This window comes from Numenius arquata, chromosome 6 (genome assembly GCF_964106895.1).
Source record: "Numenius arquata chromosome 6, bNumArq3.hap1.1, whole genome shotgun sequence".
NCBI classification, from domain to species: Eukaryota; Metazoa; Chordata; class Aves; order Charadriiformes; family Scolopacidae; genus Numenius; species Numenius arquata.
This window is the reverse complement of record NC_133581.1, coordinates 43,412,275-43,439,236: the sequence shown is the minus strand read 5'-3', so window position 1 is coordinate 43,439,236 and position 26,962 is coordinate 43,412,275. Positions and strand designations below refer to the sequence as shown.

The window sequence follows — 26,962 nt, the reverse complement described above, 5'->3', positions numbered from 1 at the left end:
CAGGGTGACTTTCCTACCCGCTGCATTTTACCTTAGCGAGTGACAACCTGACGACTCCGACGCTAACGCTGTTGTGGGAAGACACAATGAGCGCCTTGCAGCCTCTCCCCTTTTCGGCCCGAAAGGGGATTATGGGAGGGCGAGGAGCGTCCCCTGAGGGACAGGGAGCCCGTCCCCCGCCGCCGATGGCGCTGGCCGCGCCGACCCGCCTTTCCCTGTAGTGCCCGAGCCCCGGGGTAGATGGGACGGGCTGCGCCATGGCGGCGTGGCGACTCCGAAGCCGCCCCGGGCCGTGAGGGGAGGCCGGAAGGCACGGCACCGCCCGCTGAGGGGGCGAGGCCGGGGCGGGAACCGCGCGGAGGGCGGGGGCGGAAGCGGCGGCGGGGCGGGCGCGGGGGCTGCCGGGAAGGCCGGGGAGCTGTGGGTCGGCGGCAGCGGCGTTTCTGTCAGGGCCGTCCCACCGCGGCCGCCGCTCTACCTCTCTCAAGTCGGCGGGCGTTAGGGTAGTCGGGCCCGGTGGAGCCGCCGCCGCCGCCATGCACGACGCCTTCGAGCATGTGCCGATCCTGGAGAAGCTGCCGCTGCAGATCGACTGCCTGGCAGCCTGGGGTGAGCCGCGAAGGGGGCCGCGGCGCTGCCGCCCCGAGCCGCTCCTGTCTCCCGTCCCGGGCGGCCGGGACGCCCCCTCAGCCGTTCTTCGTCCCTGGGGCGGGCCTGGGGTGACCGCGTCGCTCGGCCCGCGGCCGGTGGCCCTGCCGCCTTGCAGGCCTGGGCTTGCGGGGAGCGTCTCCCCATGTTTCGGCTCATTGCGTTGGCTTTGGTGCCTGCAGCTGGGGGGCTGACGGGGCCGAGCTCCGCTCGCCGGGGTGCCGGCGGTCGCCCACGGCTCACAGCCTTGGCCGCCCGGCGGCAGCCCTGCTGAGGAGGAGGCTGCCATGATTCCCGGTGATGCAACCGCCGGCCGGTTCCTTTCCTGCGGAAAAGCAAGGAAACCCAGAGATACTTGCCCATGTCTTGACTAAAATTTATCTTGGGAAGACAGTGGTGTGTTGAGGTCTTAAGTTTGGAATCTGTTTGCATGTGTTAGTGGCATATAAATGTAGGTTATATTTTTGGGCATGCTGAAGAGTCAAGGTTTTGGTCAGCTGATTGCACTGGCTGTCATAATGATAAGGCCTGATAAGGCTTTTCAGGCTGCTTGAACAGTTCTCATCAGAGGTGCTAACATGGCACAAAATCGGTAATTAAAAAAAACTTCAGACACTGAGGAATTGTGGCCCCTTTAATCTGTTTTAAGAACAAAATTATAACCTGGATAGTAGTGCCACACTTAAACTTGAGTTGTTTATGCTAGAGTCATGTAGCAGAGAACATGTGAAGAGAGTTTATTCCTGCTTTGAGGCTTTTATCTCTCTGAAAGCATTTATTTTGCTGAAGTAGAACAAAGTCTAAACCCACAGGTTTGTGACAGTATGGTTGTGTAAAAAGAGGTGTAATTCTGGCTCTAAAACTTTTCTACCAAATAGTGGAAGAAAGATCTTGCAGGAAACAAGATTTTATTAAAAGACAGACATCTTTGGTAATGAGAGAATACTAGATGTAGAAAGAAACATTTGTGGATGCTTCTTTTCTATATGATGTTCAGCAGGGAGGGTGAATTTCGGTCTTATTTCATGACCCAATAAAGATTCTATGCCTTTTGTATGCTATAAATGCTGTAAATAGGAAGGGTATGAAACTCCACCAGATAGAGAACTTTTTACACAGAAACTTTTATCAATCTTGAATGACTGCTGGTCATCCAAGGGATTCAAATGCCACTTAAGCAAAGCTGCTACTGCCCTTCCAGGTATACCTGACTATTTCAGAAAGTTTTTATAAAAACGTAACTATTTAAAAAAAAAAAAAAAAAAAACAAACCCAAAAACCAACCAAACCAACGCACATAGAACTCCTTGGGCTTTTTTTTTTTCCTGACAGTTCTTCCCATTATGTAATAGTGTTCCTTTCTGGGAGATAGTAGTTTCTGAAAATAGTTAAGTGCCTCTTTTGACTGCACACAAGATATAATGGTTTCCTTCTTTACCTTTCTATAAACAAGTGGGATGTGATGTCTGGGCTCTACTCTCTGTCCTTTATCTTCGGCCATCCCCTCCTCAGAATGAAAAATACTTTGAGCGCTTCCACCAGAGAGATGATAGAAGGTCCTCTGGCATTCAAAACAAGTTTCCAAGTGTTGTGATAAGTGTAACTTGACTTGGAAGGACTTCGTTGAAACTAATTAGGCTCTTTTTCTCCCCTGTCTTTGTAGAGGAATGGCTCCTTGTTGGTACCAAACAAGGGCATCTTCTGCTTTACAGGATCAAGAAAGATGCAGGTAAGTTGATTTTAAGAATGATACAAAAAGTTGATTACATTATTTTTATTTCCTGCCTTTTAAGAGGCTGTAGTGATGTTAACACAAGTATGTTCAGCTGCTGATTCTTTCCTACGTAGAGTTTAATGAATATTTGTGTGGGATCGTTTGTGAAAGTGTATGTACCATTTATATTATTAAGAAAGATAGCAAGTAATATCAGCCTTTTTTTTTTTCTGTTTTAAAGTATGTTTTGTATCAGGTCTCCATATGTTTGAATTTAGTAAGTTAGTGTAATTTTTGTGAATAGAGTGCACAAATATGCGCAAAAGCAGTGTGGTGTGCAAATTGCCAGAAGCTTGATGTCTTCTGTTAATGAAGGACTGGATTAGTGAAAGAGCAACTTTTTTCAGTGGGTCCACGAGCATCGAGGGGTGGGGAAGAGGGATCCCTCTGAAATAGTTCTGTCATGTGTTTATTCTTCTCCCTGCCTCTTTGACAGTCATAAGTGTTCATAGTCTATTCTAGAGATGCCACAAATAGAACTATTCTATATTTGGTTTAGTTAAAATTGATTTTCACTAAACAGGTTTGTATTTCACATTATCTGCTATTACGTAGAAACTGATGTTATTGAACACAGTAATGTTGTGTAGTGTGTGACAGGAAAGAAAAAAAAAAAAGCATCTGTTTCCAAGTTCATCAGCTCTTGGAAAGATGTTCATTTGTAGCTACTTGTATTCTAGAGACTGAATTCAGTTTGCTTTTTCTAAACTTGTAGGCCGTCTATTCCAATCAGAACATGCTAGTCTTGAGTTGCTAGTGTCTTATCTCATGTGGTAAATTTCTCCCCCTTTTTTGCATCAATGCCAGGAGAGGTTATGTCATCAGAAAGTGTCTGTAAGTCTTTATCCCTAAAACTCCTTTTAAACCCTTGTGGTGTAGTGTTTATTCCTTGTCTACTTTGCAGTGATGTGCTCCCTAGCAATTTAAATTGCTGACATTTGATTGATGTGGATAAAGTCTTTATGGGTATTTTTGTATCTCTGGGTTTCAAAATGCTTAAATATAATTCTTGTAATTTAAAATTCCCATAAGGCAAAAATGTAACTCTTGATGAGGCCCTCGGATGGGTACAAGAAGTGTAATTTACTTTTTCACCTGACTATGTAGAAGACCTGATGCGTTTAGCTATTAAGTAAAAGATAGCAGAGATATGTTAGAAAAGTCATTCTTTTAGTGTTAAGTGGCCAAGTTTGCTTCCATAATTCTTTGTAATCTATTTAGTGTAAGTTATATGCAGTCATAAATTTAAGGGCAACTTCAGTTTACGTAATCTCTCAAATCTTTCTGGTAGGTTGCAATAGGTTTGAAGTGACACTAGAGAAATCCAACAAGAACTTCTCAAAAAAGATTCAGCAGGTAGGAAATGCTATCTTCTTGGTTGGGGGGACAGTTTTCCAGTGTTTTCAGCCAAGAAATGCAATATCAAATGTACTTCTGGAGTCTCTACTTAGCTTAACAAAAAAATTCCCCAAAACTATATAGGTTCTTCTAGAGGTGGTACAAGCTGGTGTTTTTGTCCACTCTTCCCATAACAGGAATAAGCTTGGTTTGGTTGATAAAGCAGAAAGCAAAGAATTGGAACTTAAAGGTTTATTTTTGGCTTTTATGGAAATGCTGCTGTTAGCAATAAATCTTCAGCTGCTCTGACTGAGACTATTTGTAAAAATTATGGTAATACACCAGCAGACTGTAATATATAACTCGACTCTTAGATAAAATGTGAATGTAATTCCTCGTTTGGAATGTAGAACTGAAGAAACTGATTATCCACTTCCAGTCTTGCTACCATTTCATTTTTTTTGGTGATCTTTCACTTGATTATATTGATACTTAAGAAAGCACTTATCTCAAAGATTATGCAGCCTCTTTCAGCAACATTCAGTGTATACTTCAGAAGTATTTCTGTACTAGTAACATACCACTTACAGAATTTTTTTTACCAGCTTAGGTTGTAAGCTCTGTGTGCTTGCTTGTAAAAACTGACTGTAAGTGAAAGGGGTTGCAATAGCTGGAAGAAGGTTGTGCATAGATATCTGCCTTGCTGTTTTCATTATTTTGGGAGTATCTAAGGTGCATTTTCTTAGTCTATCTATAATCAAGCCGCCTTCAGAGGTTTACTTTATGAGTGGAGTTCACTAATAGAATTCTTTCTTTCAGATTCATGTTGTTTCTCAGTTTAAAATTCTGGTCAGTTTATTAGGTAAGTGAAGAAACTGTTTTAATATTTAATGAACTCTTCTTGATGCAGTGACTTGGCGGAACGTGGCACCCTTTCCACACACCTGCGTAGTAGTCTAGTTGTTGAAAAGTCATTGGGTAGGATTTAGGCTTTATCATTTTGCAGAGGAAGCATTATGCAGCATAGATTGAGAAGCAGCTTTGCTTGTCATAAGCCAGCTTGGAGAACAAAGTATTAATGCTAAGTTTTGCGATTAAAAATGAAAACATACATATGTGCACTAAAGCATGTGTGTATATATACATGTATGTATATATATAGTTTGTCTGTGTTGGCATGTGTATATACACATATATACATACATGCGTGTGTATGTGTGTGCACCACATGAGAGGGGCTAAAACTTCTGTCCAAACTTGTTTGATATATGAGACCTACTGTTGATGTGTTACACCAAATTCAATTTATATGCAGATGGAGATCTTTTACCATCTTGTGGAAGATCTGAGTTTGCTTGTCTCTGGCTAGCAAACCTTATGATCTTCCTATGTCTTTTCTTGCTTATGTTGCTACTCCCTTCTTTATGATCTCCAAGTCCCGGCTCTTCCGACTCCAGCATGCATAGATTTCTGCTGCCTGCATCCTCGTGCGTACAAAAACTTGACCGCAATACCCTCCATTTGAAACTGTTCACTTTCCACTAATTCAGGAGCCAGTTCGAAATGGTCTTTGTTCATACAGTCTTCCATCATGAACTTGCTCTGCTCTGACCTGCTTGCTGTCCCTTCCACTCCTACTTCCTCTGCTTGGTTAGCACGTGTTCTCAGTTCCTTCATTTTGCCAATGCTGGTGTTAGTTGTCTTTTCTGCATTTATTGCCTTGGTTTTGTATGTGTTTCAACACTTACTTTTCAGCTTTTGGGAAAACTTTCATTTTCCTTTCTTGCAGCTCTTAGTTTCACAAGTTCTTCTTTTTATGTAAATGTAAAATGTGATAACTTATTTGAATAGGCAATGAACTCTACATGTATTAAATATTGAATAATAATTGGAATTTTGTTTAAAACAGAAAATAACATTTATGTCCATGACCTGTTGACATTTCAACAAATCACCACGGTTTCCAAGGCAAAAGGTGCATCTCTCTTCACTTGTGATCTACAGGTAAGAGGAGGTACACAACAGCACAAATGTCCTTACTGTTTGTAATAAGGATAAGTTTTTTATGTCGCTGTATAGATTAGGTTTGTTAATTTTGTGTTACAAGTTGTTTGGGTACTAGCGCTTTTTAAAATTAGCGCATAATGGATGTTGAAGCTTTGCTTAAGGCAACAATTTTAAATGTAGTCAACTTAGTTTTTTCCTGTGTTTCATAAGATGTTTTCCTCTGCCTGTTATGATTGTAGCCTTTAATCTCCTGATACAAAATTTCAAGGCGTTTGCATATCCTGTGGTTAATTTGATTGGCTTCTTTTTTGAAAGGTCATCTTCCAATATAAAAGCTATTCCCTTCCCTTAAATCGCCAGTGTACTTAGGTCATAGTAGTTCCCTTCGCCAAGCATCTCCATCACTGTTTTTATTACGTTTTTGTTTCTGTTAAATTGTCTTGGCCCAAGGATTCCCAAGGCAGTTGTGGTAGATTCAGGCCATAAAATGGTTCCATAAGGTGTAGCAATTCTCCGTTCATGTGCTTTGATTTATTAAATTACTCACTTCTATCCAAGTGAGTTTCTTAACCTACCCATGTCATTCAGAAACTTTATTCATAACCAGAAGAGATGGCTTAGTGCTCTTCATCACTTTTTATGTCTTTGCACCATGGGAGCCTAGTGTTAAATATTTTCTAATAAGTACTTAAGGTTTTCTAGCTGTTAAAACTAGTAATGACTTTCAAAGCACCTTTAAATCTGGCCATTCCAAAGTGCCTTGTTGTTTGTGTGTACAGGCACTTAGATTTTCTGGTATTTCTTGCCAGGAAACTTCTCCAATAGGCTAGAATATTAAATAGTTATTCATGTTTTTATCTGTCAGCATTGCGTTGTTCCATTTCCTCCCCTCTCCTATACTGCATAGAGTTCAAGCTATTTATCCTAGTCATCAGGGCTGGGCTGATAGCTCTCTATACTTATCTTCTGTTTGTGTCTTTATGTCTTTGGTGCTCTTTGTATTTTTTTTTTTTTTTTTTTTTTTGTGTATTTCCTTGCTGTCACAATCCCTCCCAAAGTTCATTTTTAAGTATCCCGCCGCCCTTCTCTCTGTGCTTCCTTGTTTAGGGAATGCCCTCCTGACATGGATAAACAAAGCTGCTCTTCATCTGGCAGCTTTGCTTCAGGCTGAGGATTCTTTTGGCCCTTTATTATCTTACTTGCCTCTTAGTTTATGAGCGCCTATGAGTTAGGCCTGTCTATTTTCACAGCAGTCAGATACCGGGGAAGAGGTGCTGAGAATGTGCGTGGCAGTGCGGAAGAAGCTACAACTTTATTTTTGGAAGGACAGAGAGTTCCATGAACTACAGGTGAGTCGTGTTGTCTCTGTAGTCTAGCAGGCCTCAACAGGGAGTGCAGTTGCTCTTCACTGCTTGCTGTGCAGTCCCTGTTACTCAGAGGCACTGCTGACTTCTAGAGCTTTGACTCTGGTTGGTTCTGCAGTGATTTAACAATTAAGCAGCAAATAAAAGTGAAAATACATGGTTGAAAGCACAGTTAATGGCATTAATACAGTTTCATACATTAAATCCAAGCCTGTGTTCTATTTTAACATTCTGGTTGTAGCACACTTGCAAGTCAGTGAAATGTACTAGTGTGCAGCAGTTTTCCAGGTATGTCATTAAGTCAGAAGGTAGTTACTGACAAGAAGCATAGAAAATTGCTCTTGTGAATATCACAATGATAAAAATAAGCAATGGAAATGGGTAGAGAATTTTTCAGCTATGCTGCTCTTCTAGAAAATTACCAGCTAACTCTGGGCATGCCTCTTTACTGTGCAGGAATCTCGCCTTTTAGTTGAATACTGCCATTCCTTGACCAGCAGGTCAGGTGTGTGTGGTGGGGAATACGACATCAATAACAGTGCTTCCTGTTACACTCTGCGTTGCTAGATTTGACTTTTGCTTTTCTCTTGTAACAGCCATTTTAACCTGTTTTCCTCAGGGAGACTTCAGCGTACCTGATGTACCCAAGTCTATGGCCTGGTGTGAAAACTCCATCTGTGTAGGCTTCAAGAGGGACTATTACCTGATACGGGTAAGACTGGGGTTTGCAATACAGTGTTAAAGAGGAGTTGGATAGCTGTAGACACTATAGAGGCTGCCTCTGTGCTCAGGGATTTGTCTAACAGACATTTATGAAAAACAGGATCTGGTACTCTTGCTATATCTGGTTTTGGAAGGGCAGTGTAAGTCTGTCCCTTTAAAGTGATGTTTTGTCAGGAATTGATCTTCTGTTTATTGCTGTTGAAACCAGTGTTTGAAGCTCTTGCAGAAGAAGGGCATCGGAAGAGATAGATTTTGGTTTGGCAGCGGTTTACGTAAGCTCACTTTGCATTTTATTTAATGTATTAAGAAAGGAGATAGCTCTAAAAGGGAAAAAAGACTAAGAATATCTTCTTATCTGGCAGACAATGGAGCTTAACTGTGGTTTTGGTTTTTTTTTTTTGATTCTCTTGCTGAAGTCATTTCAGTTTGAAAGTCTTTAAATTTACTGTCATCAATTTAATATTACAGTTTCCACTTATGCTTCATTTGACACCTATATTTAGTTCTCTTTTCTGCCCTTACAATTGACTGAAGATGAGGTGCACCACACATAAGTATGATTGCATACATAGGTGGTAACACTGACCTGTAGTCAACAGGAAAACTGCACAGTAATTTTTACAGTCACTTCAAACTGACACTGCTTGCAGAAGTGATGCTTTTCTGCAGCTCTCTGCTAGATGTTTATTCCCGCCATTCTAGAGATACGAGTAGTTGTGCAGCTGCTCAGGTAACCAGAGTGGAGACTTGCTGTCCAGGTGTCTACTTTGGTGCTTGACTGACCCGTCCTTGAATGACTTCATTTCACTAAATGGGCAGAAAAAAATATACATGTTTTTATGGTATTGTTTTCTGCTGGCTAGGTTTTGATTTATAAGTATGCTTGAGCTGTAGTGCAAGGGAAGCAGCAGGAACATATAGCTGGAGTTGAAGGAGAAGGATTCTCTGTTTTGGTGGCAGTGAGTTGTTAGATCAGCTCATGGAACAGCTTTTTGGATTTTTTGGTTTTTTATTTTTTGGGGGTGGGTTCAGTTACCTAGACAACACGTGGCCACAAGAATGAGTGGCTAGGGCAGGGGAAAAAGGCTAGGCACATTGCTAGGCTTTTTTTGTTTTATGTGTGACAATGCTCACTCATGCCAGAATAGAACCATGTTAAAATTTTGGCCTAAACGAAATCTTCTGGTCACATCAAGAAGTGTTTGGACACTTCAACTGATGTTGCTACTGTGCTATGCATTTTATAAACCTGTATGAGTTATGAGCTCAGCTACTGTTACAGTAACAGGACTACATCATCTCAGACACAAAAGTATTAATTCTTTATTTCCAAATGATGTACAAGCAATATAAATGATGATATGCAGAAAATTTTATTGCTACTCTTTAAATTGTGCATGTCCTGTTAGTGGTTAGTCTGGGTTGTAAATCCCTCTAGGGATTTTTGACTTTGGTCTTATGCAATAAAGGTTTGAAATAAAGGTTATTTTCAACAACAGGGTTTTTATTTTCTTTCTATCCTAGGTGGATGGAAAAGGATCCATCAAAGAACTGTTTCCCACAGGGAAGCAGCTGGAACCATTGGTAGCTCCTGTAGCAGATGGAAAAGTTGCAGTTGGCCAAGATGATCTAACAGTTGTGCTCAACGAAGAGGGGATCTGTACTCAGAAATGTGCCTTGAATTGGACAGATATTCCTATAGCCATGGGTGAGAATTTGCAGTAATGTTGTTTTAAATTTGCTTCTTTACTCCTTTGTATATGACAAAATAGTTAGCTGGATTTGCAGTGTGACAGGTTCTAAAGTATTTCAAGTTGTACTCTGTGGAGTGTTTCATGTGTTTATTTTTGTTTCTTCCCTTTCTTTGCTTGGAGTCTGCATGCCTGTCTCCTCAGAAAACAGGCATATTGCATATCTTCTATCAAAAAGGTTTGAGATTGAAGATGGTGTGTTTAAGCACTGTAGTTCTGGGCACCTGAGTGACACAGAAATTCCTTAAGTTGAAAGATGAACAAAAAGCCTGGTATTAGTCTATTAGCAAACTGCTGTCAGCGTTGGATGATTGAGCTTTGTTTTTAATAAGTAAAAAAGGGACACAACGGGGGAAAAAAATTTGAAGAGAAGCCTAGCTTTAAGTCATGGCTTGTTTTAAGGAATACTTGAGAACAATCGGTTTACATTTTTCACTTGTTTCATTAATAGAACACCAGCCTCCCTACATCATTGCTGTTCTGCCAAGGTACGTGGAGATTCGCACTTTTGAACCCCGGCTGCTGGTACAGAGTATCGAGCTGCAGAGACCACGCTTCATCACCTCTGGAGGGTATTGAGTATAACTGATTATTACTTTTTTTGGGCTATCTGGGTGTATGGTAGCACTCTGAAAAACTGGGGGAGAAAGAGCTTTTCTAACTCCCTTGGCTTAAGAAGTAGCATTGAAGCAATCTGTTGTTTTTTATGAAAAGACGGGTGGAGGCCATACCTTGAGGAGTAAGTGACAGAGTTGAGCGTCTTTGGGAATTTTTGATCACTGGAGATACATTCTTCTTCTTCTTCGCAATATTTCTCAAGTTGCCCTTGTATCTAATTGATCCATGTGTTTATTAACCAAGATTGGGGTGGTGTTTTTTTTCAAATAAGGTATTGCTTCTTTCTCAGTGCTGGAACTTAGTAAATGACCTTTTTGTCTTGTTTGCAGCACAAATATTATATATGTGGCAAGTAATCACTTTGTGTGGCGGCTCATTCCAGTGTCCATAGCCACGCAGATCCAGCAGCTTCTGCAGGACAAGCAGTTTGAGTTGGCTTTGCAGTTGGCAGTAAGTACTCAAAAACCTTTGGGTTTGCAGCGGATGCACTTGTGCACAAGTACACAAAAGGATTTTTTTGCCTTCTGCTTGACTGTAGCTAGTTTGGAGACTTTAACCTTCTTACTGTCCACTTTGCATAAACTGGTAAATTCTAGCCTTTTTTTGACTGAAGTTTTAGTGTTGTGCTGCCAGTTCTCTATATTGATCTATTGTGGTTTAGGTTTTGAGATATAATCTTGTATGTGAAAGATTATGTCTCTTAGCTATTTAATCTTCTTTTAGACTTTGAAGTCAGTTGGACTTCAAAGTCTTCAGACTGCTTGTAAACAGTTTTGCTTGGAGTTGTGTGTTTTGATTTGTCAAATGACTAGTTTTTTCTTATAGTGGCCCTCCATATTACTCCTGAAACATAATAATTTTTTAGAGATGCTGAAGCAGTGTGTTTAATTCTATTGCTCATACTGTTTTACGATTTTCTGATTTTTCAGAAACTTCCCTGGAACTACATTAAAATTAATTAATTGCATTTTGTGTTGCTAACTTGAGGAAAAAAATTTTGAGAAGACAAATGAGTAAAGACATAGTTGCTGTGATTGAGTAAGCATATAGATAACCAGAGGTAGCTTTCAAACCTTCCAGGTTATCTCAGTGACACAAGAATCGTGGTATCTGAGAGTGGCCATCATAGGTGTTCACTTTAGAAGATTATAATTTTTCTTCCTTTTCTCTCCAAAGGATAATACTCTGTTATTTCTGTAGAGTGTTTCCTTCTCATTTACCTTGCCCAAGAGTTTTTAATGTTGATTAATTGATTGATTGTTGATTAATGTTGATTAATTAATTGATTAATTTGTACGTGTGCAGGAAATGAAAGATGATTCAGATAGTGAGAAGCGACAACAAATTCACCACATAAAGAACCTATTTGCCTTCAATCTCTTCTGCCAGAAGCGTTTTGATGAATCCATGCAAGTTTTTGCCAAGCTTGGTACAGGTAAATGCTTGGGTTGGCATTGAGATACCTGGGTTAGGAAGAATGAAACGAAGCTCACAAACTATTGTTGATTTTTTTGTTTGTTTTCTGCTTTGTTTTTGTTTTAAAACAGTGTGTCTTGTGCAGACCAGTCCCCTCTGTATGGCAAATAACCTAGGCAGCTATTCGTCTGGTTTTTGTGGAACTGATTATAATACTTAATTAGTTCCAGTCAGTGAGTTAAATAATGAATTTGCCCTTTGTGCAGAATATGTTTATATTGTAGGCTGTTGTACAGTGAGTGTAGCGTGTACACAGACCCTTGAGGTTGAAGGTTTCAGCAGCTGCCAGAAGCCGACTTGTAGCTTGGAAAGAAAAATAAGGAACGTCTGTAAATTTGCAAAATCCTTGGACTTGGACCAAACTGAGGGACCCTTAACCCTATTTCCACCTTAATGGACCAAGCTGCTGAAGCTGGGAAAATTTTCTGTGGTTTTGGAAGTTAAAATAGTCTGATGCTATTTCTCTGGTTTGCGCTAGGATTATTGAAAGAACACCTGAAGACTGGACTGTACCATAGAATAGTTCTTAAGACTGAGAATCTTTTATTGGTGACAGCACTTCCCCTGTGCATTTAAATGTAGAACTTTTATTTGTTTTGAGACACTCTACATCATATTTACTTTGGAAAACTACAATGAAAGAAAAGGGCTGAGAACTCAAAATACTTTGAACTTAAATTAGAGGGCAGTAATTTTGAATTTGCTTAGACTCCATGAAAATGTGTGCTCATTAGTTACAGAAGGTGCTATTCAGTTCTTGTTTCAAAAGCACAGTAAATCTTCTCTGAAAACACTGCTTGTTCCTAAAAATCCTGTCCTACTGTCAGAGTTGTTAATGCTGGGATTCTGGGAGAAGAGCAGTAAGAGGATTATAATAATGGCTTGTCCTTCAGGTGTGCCAAGCGCACAGCTTGGAACTTGTTGTGCTTGGACTTTGAAACAGTCTTTTTCTTGCCTCTTTAGCCTTGTTTTAGCTTCTTTCCTTTAATAAGCAAATTTTGTTATCTGGAACCTTGGTGGATATACAGGTTGACTACAAACAGCTCTGTTGGAAAGCTAAGTTTGCTCAAAGGTTACATATATTTAAGAGTTTGCAAAAATAATGTTATGAATGGTTACTAATACTAGTTATTTTTTGCTTAGATCCCACTCACGTGATGGGTCTGTATCCTGACCTCCTGCCCACAGATTACAGGAAACAGCTACAGTATCCCAACCCCCTGCCAGGGCTCTCTGGGGCAGAGCTGGAGAAGGCACATTTAGCTCTGATAGACTACCTAACTCAAGTGAGTGCTCCTATATCTGTTTTTAGAGCAGGATTATTTAGTTTTAGCATACTTTGTTGGCTAGCTTTGTGCAGGAAGCAGCATGCCTACTCCAGCTCTGTAATGCTAGCCGTAAAGGGCTGTCTGCATGGTTGGAAGCTCTGACAGTAACTTCTGAGAAAGCAGGGCAACTGGATGATGTGAGGTGCCTCACAGATATGTGGGAGACAGCACACGGGACTTTTGTGTGGGGTGGACAAAATTTACTTATGGACCAGATCTTAATACGAGTCCAGTATTTTTTTTCTAGTAGCCTTCTGAAGAGAACTTGATCTTTTGTTTTTCTTTGGTGACTATTGTGCAGGCAACTCTACCCAAAAGACAGGTCAAAAGCACGCATTAAAAGGTGGAACTGTAGTGGGTAGTGGTTCTGTAACTTCTATCCTCTTTGTTTTAACTGGAATCTGAATTTTTCTGTTGCTATTCATACTACACTAAAAGGAAGCTTGTGTCTGAAGGAAGATCGGTTTTGTGCTTGGTAGTTCAAAATCCAAACTGTTCTCCAACTGTTTTAAATGTCTCCTGACTTCTCTACAATGTCTCTGTTCAGGTTAACAGAGTTTCCTTCTGACTATTTTCTCAAGAGTCTGGGCATCTTGCAAAACTGTAAACTTGCAAAAGAAATGTATACACCTGAATGTGGTTGGAAAGGTGATGTGTTGAGTAGTCAGTAATGATAAAAATTCTTTAGGAAACAATTGATTAAAACACGTTATTAAATTGGTTTAGTTTAGTATTTTTACTTGGTACTTTATATTTGCTGAAGTGGGATGGAGAAATACATGGTCTTTTCCTGTTAAAATTTCATTTGATGTCCTGCAGAAAAGAAGTCAGCTGGTGAAGAAGCTAAATGATTCTGACCATCAGTCCAGTACCTCACCCCTCATGGAAGGAACACCCACAATCAAATCCAAAAAGAAGCTGCTACAAATCATTGATACCACCCTGCTAAAGTGTTACCTCCATGTGAGTTTCTGCCTGACCTAGAGACTTTTCCTTTACCATGTGAACTCTGTTGGAATTTCAGGTTGAAATGTTTAAGGAGGAGGATAAGGAGCTGCTTCAGAAATTCTCACACGACTGTCTGTCTTTGCTCTAAAAATGATCTGTGAAACTTTGGTGTTAGCCAGTTTGCTCACTGGTCAGGAAGTAGTTTCATGGAATAAAGCAGATGTGTCCGTTTCTGGTTGCTGTATCTGTCAAACAGCGTGACCATGCCTGTGTATTTTGAAGTTCTAACAAATGCTTCTCCTGTTGCCTTGTACTGTTAAATGCAGGAGAGTACAATCTTTGCTGTCAATGATGTTTTTCAAAGCTGACCTCTATTCTTGAAGGGGAGTAGCTCTGGTATCTGTCCCAACAAATTATTGAAATGAAGATGGGTCTTGTTTTAAGATGTTAAACTCCTTTCTTATGCTACAAGGCTTCTTTTTTTGTTTTGTGGTTTGGTTTTTTTTTTCCTCTTGTCCAGTTCCTGTTTTGTGCTATAAGCTTAGGAGATGCCCATTAGAAGTATGCTTAAGTGCTCCCTTTTTGCTTGCAGACAAATGTAGCACTGGTGGCACCATTGCTACGTCTGGAAAACAATCACTGCCACATTGAGGAAAGTGAGCATGTACTAAAGAAGGCACACAAATACAGTGAACTGATAATACTGTATGAGAAGAAAGGTCTGCATGAGAAAGGTAGGTATTTGGTTGGGGCAGGGAGAAGAGAAGGGATAGGAGCATGTATTCCTAGTATTGAGATACAACTTTTCCATGAGCAGGCAATATTCTGAAGAGACTTTGTTTCTGTGTCTGTTTTGAGATTAAATTGGTCTTTGTTCCTGTTATTTGTTTGGTCTGTGTGTTTAAAACAAACCTTTGTTTTGTCTCTGGTAGCAGAACAGGGAAAATGCACTTTGTTGTTGTACAAGTCGGAATGACACTTGTGGTTACAAAGGAATGACCTTTTTGTTGTTCTAAAAGCATTACAGGTACTGGTGGATCAGTCAAAGAAAGCCAACTCGCCTTTGAAGGGTCACGAGAGGACAGTGCAATATCTGCAGCATTTGGGTGAGTGTGAAGGAGAGCATTGTTTTTGTGAAGTTGTTAATCTTGTTGGGCTTAGCCATTACTTTCCTGTTCAGCAACTTTCTAGAGACTATCAGGCTAAAGGGTATCCTTGTTATCTTGTCTGGTTTCTTGCATAATGCAGACTTCAAGGATTAGTTCACGAGAGTCTTGTTGAAATTTGAGTATGTTATTGGAAAACATTCCTTATTTCTGCTAAAAATTTCCATTGGTAGAAAATGTGCTGTAGTATTTTTAATTTTCTTCTAGTGATGATTTACCATCACTGACAAAAGGAAAATCTGTCCTCTCAGTTAGGTTTTCCAGCTGAAAGTCTAACTTCCAGTTGCTGGGGTTGTAGTATCTTTCCCAAGATGAAGAATCCTCTATGAAGTTTTTATTTGCTGTGTTTAGGTACATCTTGATAATGACCTCACAGTTGTAGTTGCTGGTCACAGCATCGTGGGAGGAACTTGCTTGGTTGACTGTTCACTGTGAACTCCCAAGCCCTTTTTTGGTTTTTCTACTTTTGAGACTAGTCCTCTTCTATCCAATAAGGTTATTTATTTCTAAATTCACAACTCTTTAAAAGTATTGTGCTATTACTTTGGGAGTGAGTGGTTTATAAGGGAAATACCTTTGTTCATAGTCTTACACAGTTGGCTTCTATTAGCAATATGTTTATTCAATGATAACAAATTACTTACAATGACATTGAAACCTTTCCTGTTTGTGTCTCTCTTACATTTCTTATTTCATTGGTGTCATTTGGTAATGTCACTCATCTTAGAGAAGTGTAGGTATGTTATATTCAGCATACAGCTTTACAAAACAAACTTCTAATCTTATTTAAAAAATAAATCTATCATCTTGGTAAATAAATCTCGATTGACCTATGTCAGCTGTTCGTTTGTTTTACCTGCGATCAATGATGTTTAAGACCTGTAATTAATCCAAGTTGTCTGGAGTACTTTTCCAAAATCTTGGCAACTTGCTAAATTTCTCTTAAACTCCTGGAGCTTCTGTGTTTCAGAACCTCCTGAAAATCAGTTTTCCTTTTTGCTTCTTGCTCCACTCTTGAAAATTGCTATGAGGATATTTGGGTCTGTTCGCTACAGAGTAATGAAATACAGTGGAAACAATCTACAAAGTTAACTATTGCTAATAAACAGAATGTTTTACACAAGTGTCACTTGCAGATTCTTCCCCCAAGTAAATAGCAGAAATATAAAGCTCTGTGTGCATGTTTTTTTTTTTTTTTAACTGCATTGTCTGTTCTGCCTTGCCGAATTGCTAAGTGTCATTTCTGGGTCCCTTAAATAAGATGATAAATGCATTTCAGACTATGGGGCTTCTACAGACTTTTTCCCTCTGCCTCCCCTTTGGTGTGGCCTCTGTAGTTATGAGCTTCTAATCTAAGTAATAAATGATTATTGTTTTTTAAATTATCTTTAAAATTTTAATTATGCAGGATGTATTTTCAGTTGCTTTCACTTACGTTCTGAGTGAAGTAGAAACTCTTTAGTCATATCTTGTCTATAGGTTTTTGGGCATTTAATGAAATGTTCTTAAATAGTTCTTAGGTAATTAGGGAAAGTCATCAAGTACGTATTACTGATTGGATTTGATACTTGCCGTGTGTCAACTGAGTAAGCACTTGTTGTTTATTGCATCAAAGCAAATATTAATTGTTGATTCTGTGATTAACCATGTCCATCAAAACTATACTTTATCTGCGCCGAGGTAAGCACAGGAGAATTATATGTTTGATTGGATGGTAAACAGTTTTCTGCGTTACACCATTCTTTATATGTTAAAGTAGCGTTATGCAAAACTTCTTCCTAGTATAGCTCGTATTTAAACTAGGGATTTGTTGCTGAGAAAGTTTAGAAATTCAGTGTCTGCTTTAATTCTACCAGCACAAAACATCCTTGCCTGTGACCTTCCCCGTGCAGCTGAATGTTATATGCTGAGGGAGCCAGTTGTTTTGTTCCGTGGTGTGATGCGATGTTGGCCTTTTAGTATTCTGATTTATAAGCTTTGGTAGTTACTTGATGAGTTCCACCTCTGCTTCTGCCATTGTGAGTGTTTTCAGTAGATTGTAACTTAATGTTTGGTTTGGTTGTGATTTCCGCAAAGGCAACTTGATCAGTGCTTTGGAAAGGAGCTATTCTAATTAATATTACACTTGTCTATAAGGAGTTAGACTATTGTTCTACACGAGAACTTACTCCCATGACTTATCCTGTCCTTTATTTAAATTTTCTCAGTGAGGCTAGCAAATCCATTACCATATAATGCCCTGTTAATTCAGAAGGTTAATTGACCCATGACCTTAGTGCTGTTTGCCAAGTCACTGCTTTGTGTCTGAAACTTTGAAATTGGCTCTTCTGGGGGCAATGTTAATTGTTTTACTTCATAGTGTTCATCTTCTGTGGTGTTGGTTTTTTTTTTTTTTTAAATTGCTACTATGAAGGTGCTGTTTGTTTTAAATATTTAAAAAGTAACTTACTCCTGATGATGATGTGGGATGAAGAAAAGCAAACAATGGCTGCCTTTTTATAGAGTTGGTGTAGGTTTCTGTTTCTTGTATAGTTGTGGTGTTGTTTGGGCAGCGAATCCCTCAGTGGTTCTGGTCAGGAGGGTGAGGGGAAAGTCATGTTTCCCTAACATGTTTTATAAACTTTGTGAACTGAATTGTCCAAATGAAAGTATTCTTTGAGAGAGGCAGGTCCTAAATTTTCTTAAAAGCTGAAAAGTTACTACCTGTCATGTAGTTTCTATGCCAGTTGCTTCCTACTGTGATGCTTTACTACTTGTTACGAAGTGTTTGACCGTTTGCTATGTCATTAGGCTGGCAGGCTGGAAATGGACTGAAGGAAATGACACAAGTGGGAAGTACAGTGCTTTTTCTACCCTGATTTATTAAAAAAAAAATGTAAGGGAAGACTTTTGGAATGTGATTAAGACAACTGAGCTTGGTTTTGGTCTGAGTTGTTTACGTTTGGCAGTGCTTAGTATTTGAGTTAATTCTTGTTTCTGTTTGAAATCATGTTTGCAAAGTAAGGAAGTTGTGGCTTTAGTCTGGAATGTGTGATTTGCTTGACTTGAGTGGGGAGGAAGGACAAACCAGATTCTTCCTGTAAATTAATCTTTGCTGGCTCTGAAAGCACCTGCTTGCGTTGTGAGTAAATACATCTTTAAGATTTTAACATTGAGCACTGCTGCTTTTTGTGTTCCAGGCACAGAGAACTTGCACTTGGTATTTTCCTACTCTGTCTGGGTGCTAAGAGATTTTCCTGAAGATGGACTGAAGGTAAGTGTGGTTGAAAAAGGCAGTTTGCAATTGAGATTTTTAGTACAGTGTATGGAACTGGGAGAACTCAATGTAAGAAGCTGTGTATTAATGCTAAATCCAATTAAATATATAATTTTTAATTTCTATTGTGGTAAGATTATCGGTAGATAGAACAGGATAGCTTTTCAGTTTTTATTATCCTTTTCCACCCTTGGAATACTTTATCTTCTAATAAGTACTAGGAACCTTTGATACAACATTTAATTTTGTCGATGTCACGCTTTTTGCACAAGAGCCTGATTGAGTATTTGAATGTCAAATGTTAATTTGCCTTTCTTATTTTCCCTTTGATATAGAATTGACTCCCTGTATTTGGGAGGTGTTTGGCACTGTAAAAGAAGAGTCTTAACTAAGGCAGAAATGTGCATGTTGGTATCTCAGATGTGAGATAACTTCTGAGTGCATGAATAAGCTGCTCGGATTTTTTTTTTAGATACTTCTTGTGCTTACTATTTGGACATGCGTGATGATATGCTGGGTTTCAGTGCCTCAGAGAAAATACACTGCAATACTTAAAACTTAAGTAAAATCAACATGCTGTGATTAAAATTTTGTTTAACAGATATTTACAGAAGACCTCCCTGAAGTGGAAGCTTTGCCACGAGATAAAGTGCTCAGTTTCTTGATAGAAAATTTTAGAAGCTTGACTATTCCTTATCTGGTAAGAACTCAATCTCTAGTAGTGCATGACATTCAGTACAGCATGTTACATGTAAGGCTTTAGTTCTCCAGGCTTTGGAGAATGCTAGAACCCATGCTAGAATGCTAGAATGCTCAGAGAATGCTAGCTTTGCCATAAGCTGTGCAAAGAAAAAAATAACTGAAATATGTGAAATCCTGAAGTTAAGCTTGGTAAAGGAAAGCATGGAACTCTTGCTTGCTTATAACAAATTACTTCCCAGAGGAAGCGTCTATAACTGAACCTGACCATGTATTTACAGGAACACATCATTCATGTCTGGGAAGAAACCGGTGCAGAGTTTCACAACTGTCTGATCCAGCTGTACTGTGAGAAAGTGCAGGGATTAATGAAAGAATATCTAAGTTCTTTCCCTGCAGGTATGTTTAGCCTTAGCCTTAGCCTTAGTGGGAACACCAGGGGCACGGGACAGCACAGGGGAGCTGTCACAGTGTATTGCTCTAAGCCTTCCCTGTTCACATCCAGAAGAAGATTCCCAAGTGATGAAGGAACTGGAACAACAAAAATTGTGGGTTTGTAGTCTAGGGAGGCAGTCAGCTAGAGCCTTCCCATCTTAAGGGACCAAGTGACACATTGTTTGCTATTAAGTGGAATGGCAGCTACTGCTCCCTGAATTTTGCATGTTAAGGGTAGGGAAGGGTCTTGAATAATTGAGTCTATTGTTTAACCCACCACTTGATGTGTTTTAATGAGTTGAAGTAATTTGGCAGATGCATCAGAATCCCAATCCATGTAACAGTTTAATCAGCATTTGGTTCCTGCTTGTAATTATTTGTTTATCTTCTTCTGTGTACTAGTGTAGTGAAATAGTTGTAACGCTGTAGCTTGTGTTGTTTTCTTCCATACAGATAAAACTCCAGTGCCTGCTGGGGAGGAAGGAGGAGACTTAGGGGATTACCGGAAAAAGCTTCTACTTTTTCTGGAAAAGTCTAGCTGGTATGAACCTAGTCGACTAATTAGTGACTTCCCTTTTGATGGTGAGTTCAGTTTCCATAGATTAATTAAAACCTAGCTTATTGCATTGTACAGAAAAACCTCTTCACTTTTTGTAGAATCATAGTAACTAGAAATGGAGAAGGTGGCTGTGTCTGTAGTTGTGGGCCACTGCTGTGTATATTAACTCTGTGTTTGCTGGCACAGTTGGGTTTACCAGTCTCTGCAGGATTCCTGTAACTGTGGCCTAAGACCTTGTGGTGTCTCCCATTACTTTTAAGATTCAGCTGGACAGGGCACTGGACCATCTTCTCTAGACCATGCTTTTGCCATGAAAGGTTGGACCAGGTGATCCTTGAGGTCCCTTCCAACCTGGTATTTCATGATGCTGCTGTTCACTTAAATATTTAGCCTAAATGTTTGATGAGCCTGAATTCCTCAACAGATCTGAAGTGTGTCATTTCTTAAGGTTACTTAAGAATTTATAAAATGTTACTGAGACTAGTGTGAAGTTGACTTACAGTCTTACTGTAACTTTAACCTGTGCTCAGACTACAGGTTATAGTTCGTTCTGTTAGTCTGGTTACTAATGGAGCTCATGTTGTTGTTTCTCTGTGTAGCTGTTGACTAATTCTTTGTGCTATCACTAGGTCTCCTAGAAGAACGTGCTCTGCTCTTGGGTCGTATGGGGAAGCATGAACAAGCTCTCTTTATTTATGTTCATATTTTGAAGGACACAAACATGGCTGAAAAGTAAGGGGTTTTTTTGTTTTTGTTTTTTTGCAAGACTTAGTTTGCTCACTGCCCTGTGGATGAGATGTGTAGTGAAATGTTGCTGCGTGTGGAGCATGAATGCTGTAAGCCTTCAGGATCTTCTGGGTTTCCATGTTCCCTTGACTTTTAGGCTCTTCCAGCCTAAAACCTGGCTGTTAATTACAGCTGATGATGCCAACTCCTTGAGGTTTACCTTTCCATGCTCTTCTGTCATTGCACTTTAGAGCAATATGACTGTCATCAATGACTTCTTTGTTTCCACCTCCTCTTACTTTGTGAACTTCTGTATGCTATTTTGCTTCCTTTCTCTTTGGAGAGACATCCGCTAGCCAAATGCAAAGCTAAGCTCCTTCAGTTAGCAGAATCCTCTGGTAAAGATAGGAGATTTTGCTTGATGTATTGTGTCAGGGAACCTTCTGAGTGAATCTAAAGTACTTACGTGAAAATAGAATTAACCAGTACTGACAGGTATAGCTGAACATTGGAGTTCCTTTTAAAGCTGGTTTCAGCAAATACCTATTAGAGGACTTTTAACCCCGCTATGTGGCGTACACTAACGAACACCTTCTCACTAAAGAACACCTCTTTGTGATTTGGATACAGTAATTAGATATATCTACACGTGTATTTTTATGCATGTTGTTGATTTGAGACATCTTTTTTCCCTTTTTTTTTTTTACACAGCTGAATTAAAGCTTTTTAAGTTGATTGGAAGTGGGAGACTTGCACAAAACCTCCCTTTTCTCAGCATTGTAATGCGGCATAAATGGTGTAATTTTGTTGTGCGACTTGGTTAATTGATCAGCATTGGATGTAAGGTCACCTAACTTGGCTGGCTTCAGTAGTGAAAGCATTTAAATGTTAATTTCTGTGGACTGATTCTCTGGGTTCCAAAAGTGTCCATGCATTTCACTTGATTCTTCTCTGTTCTAGCTACTGCCATAAACATTATGACAGAAACAAAGATGGCAACAAAGATGTAAGTACCTTCATCTTTCCAGTCTTCCTTTTCAATAAGGATGTCTTAGACTATTCATGCTGTGTTAGGGACTTTAAAGTTTTCTGTTTGTATAGACTTTTTCAGGGTTTGTGTAGGGGGACAGGAACCTATATATAAGCTTGTGAAATTTAGGAATTACTAGATGATTGGAGTTTTATTTCTTTTTTTATTTTAAATTTGGTTTTTGTTGAGGATGTTACTGTGTTGCTGAGTTGAGCGCATATTGTGTAGCTAAAGTTCTAATGGAATTCAGAAGACACAATACTGTGTGTGTATTCCACATACGCCTACAGAAAAATTAATGGTAAAAAGCAATGAAGTGTCTAAAGTCTAAAGGTTATAAATGAGTTATGTAAGATAAGTGAGGGAGGGGTGATTAAACCTACTTTATAGAAAAACTTTAGTGTAGAATGCAAGTCTTAAAAGGCCTTGGACATCACTAGTACTTTTCGGTTTTTGTTGCTTTAAGGTAAGAGCTGTTCAAATGAACACTTTGGAATTTTGAATGGCCTGGGTACAACTTAACTAGTACCATTGCTGGGTTCTGCCAGCACTGTCAATTGTGGATGTGTGCAGTGGTTTCAGAACTTTTCATTTTGTGTGCAACAGGTCTATCTGTCACTGCTCCGGATGTATCTCTCCCCACCTAGCGTTCATTGCCTGGGACCAATCAAGATGGAAGTGCTGGAGCCTCAAGCCAATCTGCAGGCTGCTCTGCAGGTTTTGGAACTGCATCACAGCAAACTGGATACCACCAAGGTAAGAAAGGCTTGTAAATACCCAGTTTGTACTGTGTTGGCAGAAGGTGACAGAAGGTACTGAAGTAGGCAAAAAGCCAAATTGTAACAGCATCAAGCTAAATGTGTCAATTTCTATTCTGTTTTGTTCTCTATTCCTTTTTAGTTTTTCCTAACTAAGTATATTTTGCTCCAGGCGATAAACCTACTCCCAGCAAATACACAGATTAGTGAGATTCGAATCTTCTTAGAGAAAGTCCTTGAAGAAAATGCTCAGAAGAAAAGATTTAATCAAGTACTCAAGAATCTTCTCCATGCAGAGTTTCTGAGGGTAAGTACCCACTGCCTGTCATTTTTTTGAATGGTGTTTTCGAGCAGATGTTCGATACTTAAAATAACCACTTTCTATGTGGAATGTGTGTGCTCTAGGTGGTGCTGCCGTGCATCTGAAATGAGTAATGTGCATCAAGTAGGTTGAATGTCCCTTTTTCAGGAGATGGCGAGTACCTTCATTTTCATTTGGATGAGGTGTGTGTCTTTGCTGTGAGTCTCTGGACTCACTGTGCTCTGTTGTGCGTTGCAGGATGGTCTCAGAGAGCATGGACTGGATTTCTTTCAGATAAACTGAACCAGATGATGTAGTCCAGTAGTTCACCTGAATATCCCGTAGTGGTTAGAATGCCTTAGTCTGGGGACCAGTCTAGTCGGAAGCAAAGTCCTGCAATGCCTATAGCGTGCGTGTTGGGTGTTCAGTAGCACCTGCTCTGCTCTACAGTCCTGCTTCTTCTGTGCTGTACAACTTGCTAATGTAGATAAAGCCACTGAAAATTAAACTTTGTGACATTTTTCAGTTTCTCCAGACTAGAAGGGAGCTGTAGTGTGGCATTGCTTTTTGAAAAGTTTTGGTTTTTAATTTTTCTTTAATTTTTCATTTTTTAGGTCCAGGAGGAGCGGATCTTGCATCAGCAAGTGAAGTGCATTATTACAGAGGAAAAGGTGTGCACTGTATGTAAAAAGAAGATAGGTAACAGGTAAGAGAGCATATATTGTAAATCTGAATCAAGTATGAATCGGTACACTTACATTCCAAGTTTTGCAAAATTCTTAGTTTATGTATATATATACAGAGAGAACAGCAGTATGAGGGAGAAGTTTGAAGAGTGGTTGAATTACAAATTAAGTCGCTCAAGTGGGTGGCTGGGAAAACATCAAAGCTGTAGTCAGTGAAGTTTACTGCAAGAGTTCAATCCAGCTTTCGACAAAGGAGAATAAAATCCCTTCAGAAACTTGTAAGCTTTCTTACTTAACAACTCTACAAGACAATGGTGCTTCTCATACTGAATTTGGAAAATCTATGAACACTGCCTACTACCTGCTTTTTAACTAGAATTAAAAAGGATGTTATAAAGAATCTGAAAGTGATCCTTGTATACTAGTTCTCTATATCTGATGGCTTTGTGGTTCCCTGGTTGATTTATATTATATTAGGACACCTAAAAGTAGAACTAATTCACTTGATATGTGGATGCCAATAACTTTTCTTCTACCATTCCTAATAAGTAATTATGAGTTAGTATAGAATGCAAATTTTATTTGCGCTTTTTCTTTTTCATCTTTGAACTCCAGTGAAAGGCCACACAACTAGATTACTCATTTCTTTCTTGTTCATATGAATCCTTTTGAGATATCAGTAGCATTCACAAAGATAACGAAAGGTTCTTTTTCCAAAACGTTTTAATGAACATAGGTCTAAATATACTTATTGCTATGCATATTCAATTGTTTGCTGTTAGTGTGTAGCACGTAGCATCAGAATTTTCATTTGCGTATACAGTATTGTTTTGGTTGTCTAGGATTTTTCTAATGCTGTTAAGTTCAACAAGGTTGTGAAAGGCAAGCATGTCAGTGTGTCACCCAGTCTTTATTAACCGTGACTTCCAAGTAAAGTGTGCCTATAGACAGGAAAATGGGTATTATTTTTTTAAAAATGAAACTCTCATAGAGTTCTTTTGTCTGATTTTCTCAAGAATATATTCAAGCCTGTTTAAATGATATATAAACAAGAAAGTGTTGCTTTCATTTGATCATCAGATTCTGCACAACTTGGATGCTCTTGTTTCAGTAGTGAAAAATGTTTGTCTGTATTGATAGTTGATTTTTGTGTTTTGTCTCTTTGCAGTGCATTTGCTCGATACCCTAATGCAATTGTTGTGCATTATTTCTGCTCCAAAGAAGTCAACACATTGGACACTTGACCTTGTCATGGTCAGCTATCCCAACATTCATATGAAATTCAGAACTGTCGACTTAGAATTTGATGCCTCTGGGATTTTTTTGAGGCTTGTTGCTACGTTCTCTTACACTGGGTAGAAGTCATTTGTATCTGTGGACTGACTGTACCTATCTGGCAATATTGATTAATTAGAAAATGACTTTAACCATGTTGTTGTAGTACTGGCAACTACACTGAATCTCTTGGTACTCAGATGAAGAATAGAAACTGATTTTTGTAGTGAGTTTTGTATTGCACTCCAACCTTGCGAATGAGTTGTTAGACAACTGGTGGGTGTTCACCACAAGTCAAGTTTTACTGTAAAACTTGCCTCCTTAGGGTGACAATGTTGTGATTTGGCCTTGTATGTAAATAGTTCTTCAAAAAAAGAAAATTCCTTTAAAGTCTTTGCAGCTGTATCAGTGTTGCATGGAGACCGCCAGGTGTTTGGCATAGAGAAGACTTCTGTGCCTATTTCTAGACCTAGAAAATACAATTTTACTTTCATCTCAGTAATGGGAATGTTTAAGTGCTGGCCAAAGGAATCTTTTTATTGATATTCAGTGTTATCACCTGACCTTCTGATAAGAAGTTCCACAGGAGATAGTCAGACAAACAGTAGATACCACTAGTAAGCATCTTTTTTTGCCTTTTTACTTTAGTTTGAGCTGTAAATTGAATTAACTTGTGTGTTATTTGCACTGAATATATTCACTCTTAGCATGAGTGGAAGGTCAAAGACTATTCTAAGAAGTTCACATCTGCACTCATACTAAAAAGCAAAGAACACCGTGTAAAGCAACTTCTGAAGGGAGTGAACTATAGTTGTTGCTTGAGCTTCTAGGCTACACTTGATATTTGTATATATAAGTTCTTTAGTCTTTGGTTCGCTTCCCAGCATTGAATAAAATCCAGACTATTTCAACATCTCTCTATTTTAAATGCTCTAGAACTGCGTTCTGCTCAGGCTGGTACTGCTCTTAAATTACTCTTGGGCCAGAAGTCTTAACTACAAGACGTACTCCTTGTAGGCTGTAAAATTCGTGTCTAACTTATTTTTCCACAAACTTGATAGCAGATTGGTATGAGGGATATTAAAATGTTTGATCAGTGCAGAAAGAATCTGTGCAGTGGTAATGAAAAGGCGGCAGCAGCAAACAACCCAGTTGAGTGGCTGTTCGACTCCCAACATCCTGGTCTAGCAATACTTATAAATATGTAATTATTAAATAGTTTGGAGCATGGCATGTAACTACCAGATATCGCCTCTTAACGAACAAGTAGATGAATAAAGCTGGTCTGCTTAAGGTGTAACTGGATCTCAGTTAATGTTATAGGTTTACTTAAGCCATTGTTATGTTAGAGTTTTTAGGAATGGATCTGCTGTAGGCTGACAAGAATCCTAACTTATTTTCATTTGCCAGTTTTACTACTTTCCCTTGATAACTGTTTTTTCCCTTTCCACATGTGTTTGTATTTATTGTTCATATGCCATGCATTCTTACGGATTTCTTGGTCCAGTGTTTTGCTACTTCTGTACTTTGGATGTCTTGCGCAGTATTGCTACTGATGTCTTTCTGCAGAGGCTGGGTAGAGGGAATCCGTGGTGTTAATGTTTTTAACCTTGTATTTCTTCTATTTGAAGAAGAGAGCCTAAAAATACTTATATTGGATTTGCACATTCTGTATAGATCTTTATATACTAGTTCAGGTACAGAGGGAAGACAGTTTGGGAGAGTTGTGTTTACAGGTCATTGAGAATGAAAGAAGGGTATTTAAAAAGGCCCTGTATTCTTTATATAAAGATATAACAATATTGTTCTGATTTTTACCTATCTTATGTTTAGTACTGAAAGTCTGATTTTTATTTACCTTCATTGTCTGACACCAGGAGATCTGTATTCACAGATGAAGTTCTTCATTGTGCTCTTACTTACATGGTTACGGTTGTGCTTCTGTTCACCTCCATTGCATACCTTTTACAGAGATGTGGTTTGTGCTGTAACTTTTTTTCGTTGGTTCTTATAATGTGGTTTGGGTTTACTAACCAAACAGCAGGTTTATCTAAAGCAATAGATTGTAATAAATATTGCGAACCACTGTGTGTTTC

The 26,962-nt window shown here is 39.2% G+C and overlaps 1 protein-coding gene across 2 annotated transcripts; it reads left to right on the top strand.

Annotated features, from left to right (window-relative positions):
- Nucleotides 1-409: 409 nt before the first annotated feature.
- Nucleotides 410-26,962, top strand: VPS39 (VPS39 subunit of HOPS complex). Of its 2 annotated transcripts, XM_074148595.1 has the most exons (26): nt 537-609; nt 2,312-2,377; nt 3,224-3,256; nt 3,714-3,778; nt 4,580-4,622; nt 5,670-5,764; nt 7,018-7,116; nt 7,751-7,843; nt 9,379-9,562; nt 10,057-10,177; nt 10,553-10,673; nt 11,529-11,658; nt 12,843-12,985; nt 13,847-13,990; nt 14,568-14,709; nt 14,995-15,081; nt 18,321-18,394; nt 18,999-19,097; nt 19,378-19,495; nt 19,985-20,113; nt 20,720-20,822; nt 21,777-21,822; nt 22,453-22,602; nt 22,777-22,911; nt 23,520-23,611; nt 24,760-26,962. In XM_074148595.1, exons 1-26 carry the CDS (start codon nt 537-539, stop codon nt 24,833-24,835), a joined length of 2,661 nt encoding a protein of 886 aa, XP_074004696.1. In that variant the 3' UTR covers nt 24,836-26,962. The 2 variants fall into 2 exon arrangements, with proteins under 2 accessions (XP_074004697.1, XP_074004696.1); XM_074148596.1 differs by lacking the exon at nt 3,224-3,256 and having other exon boundaries at nt 410-609.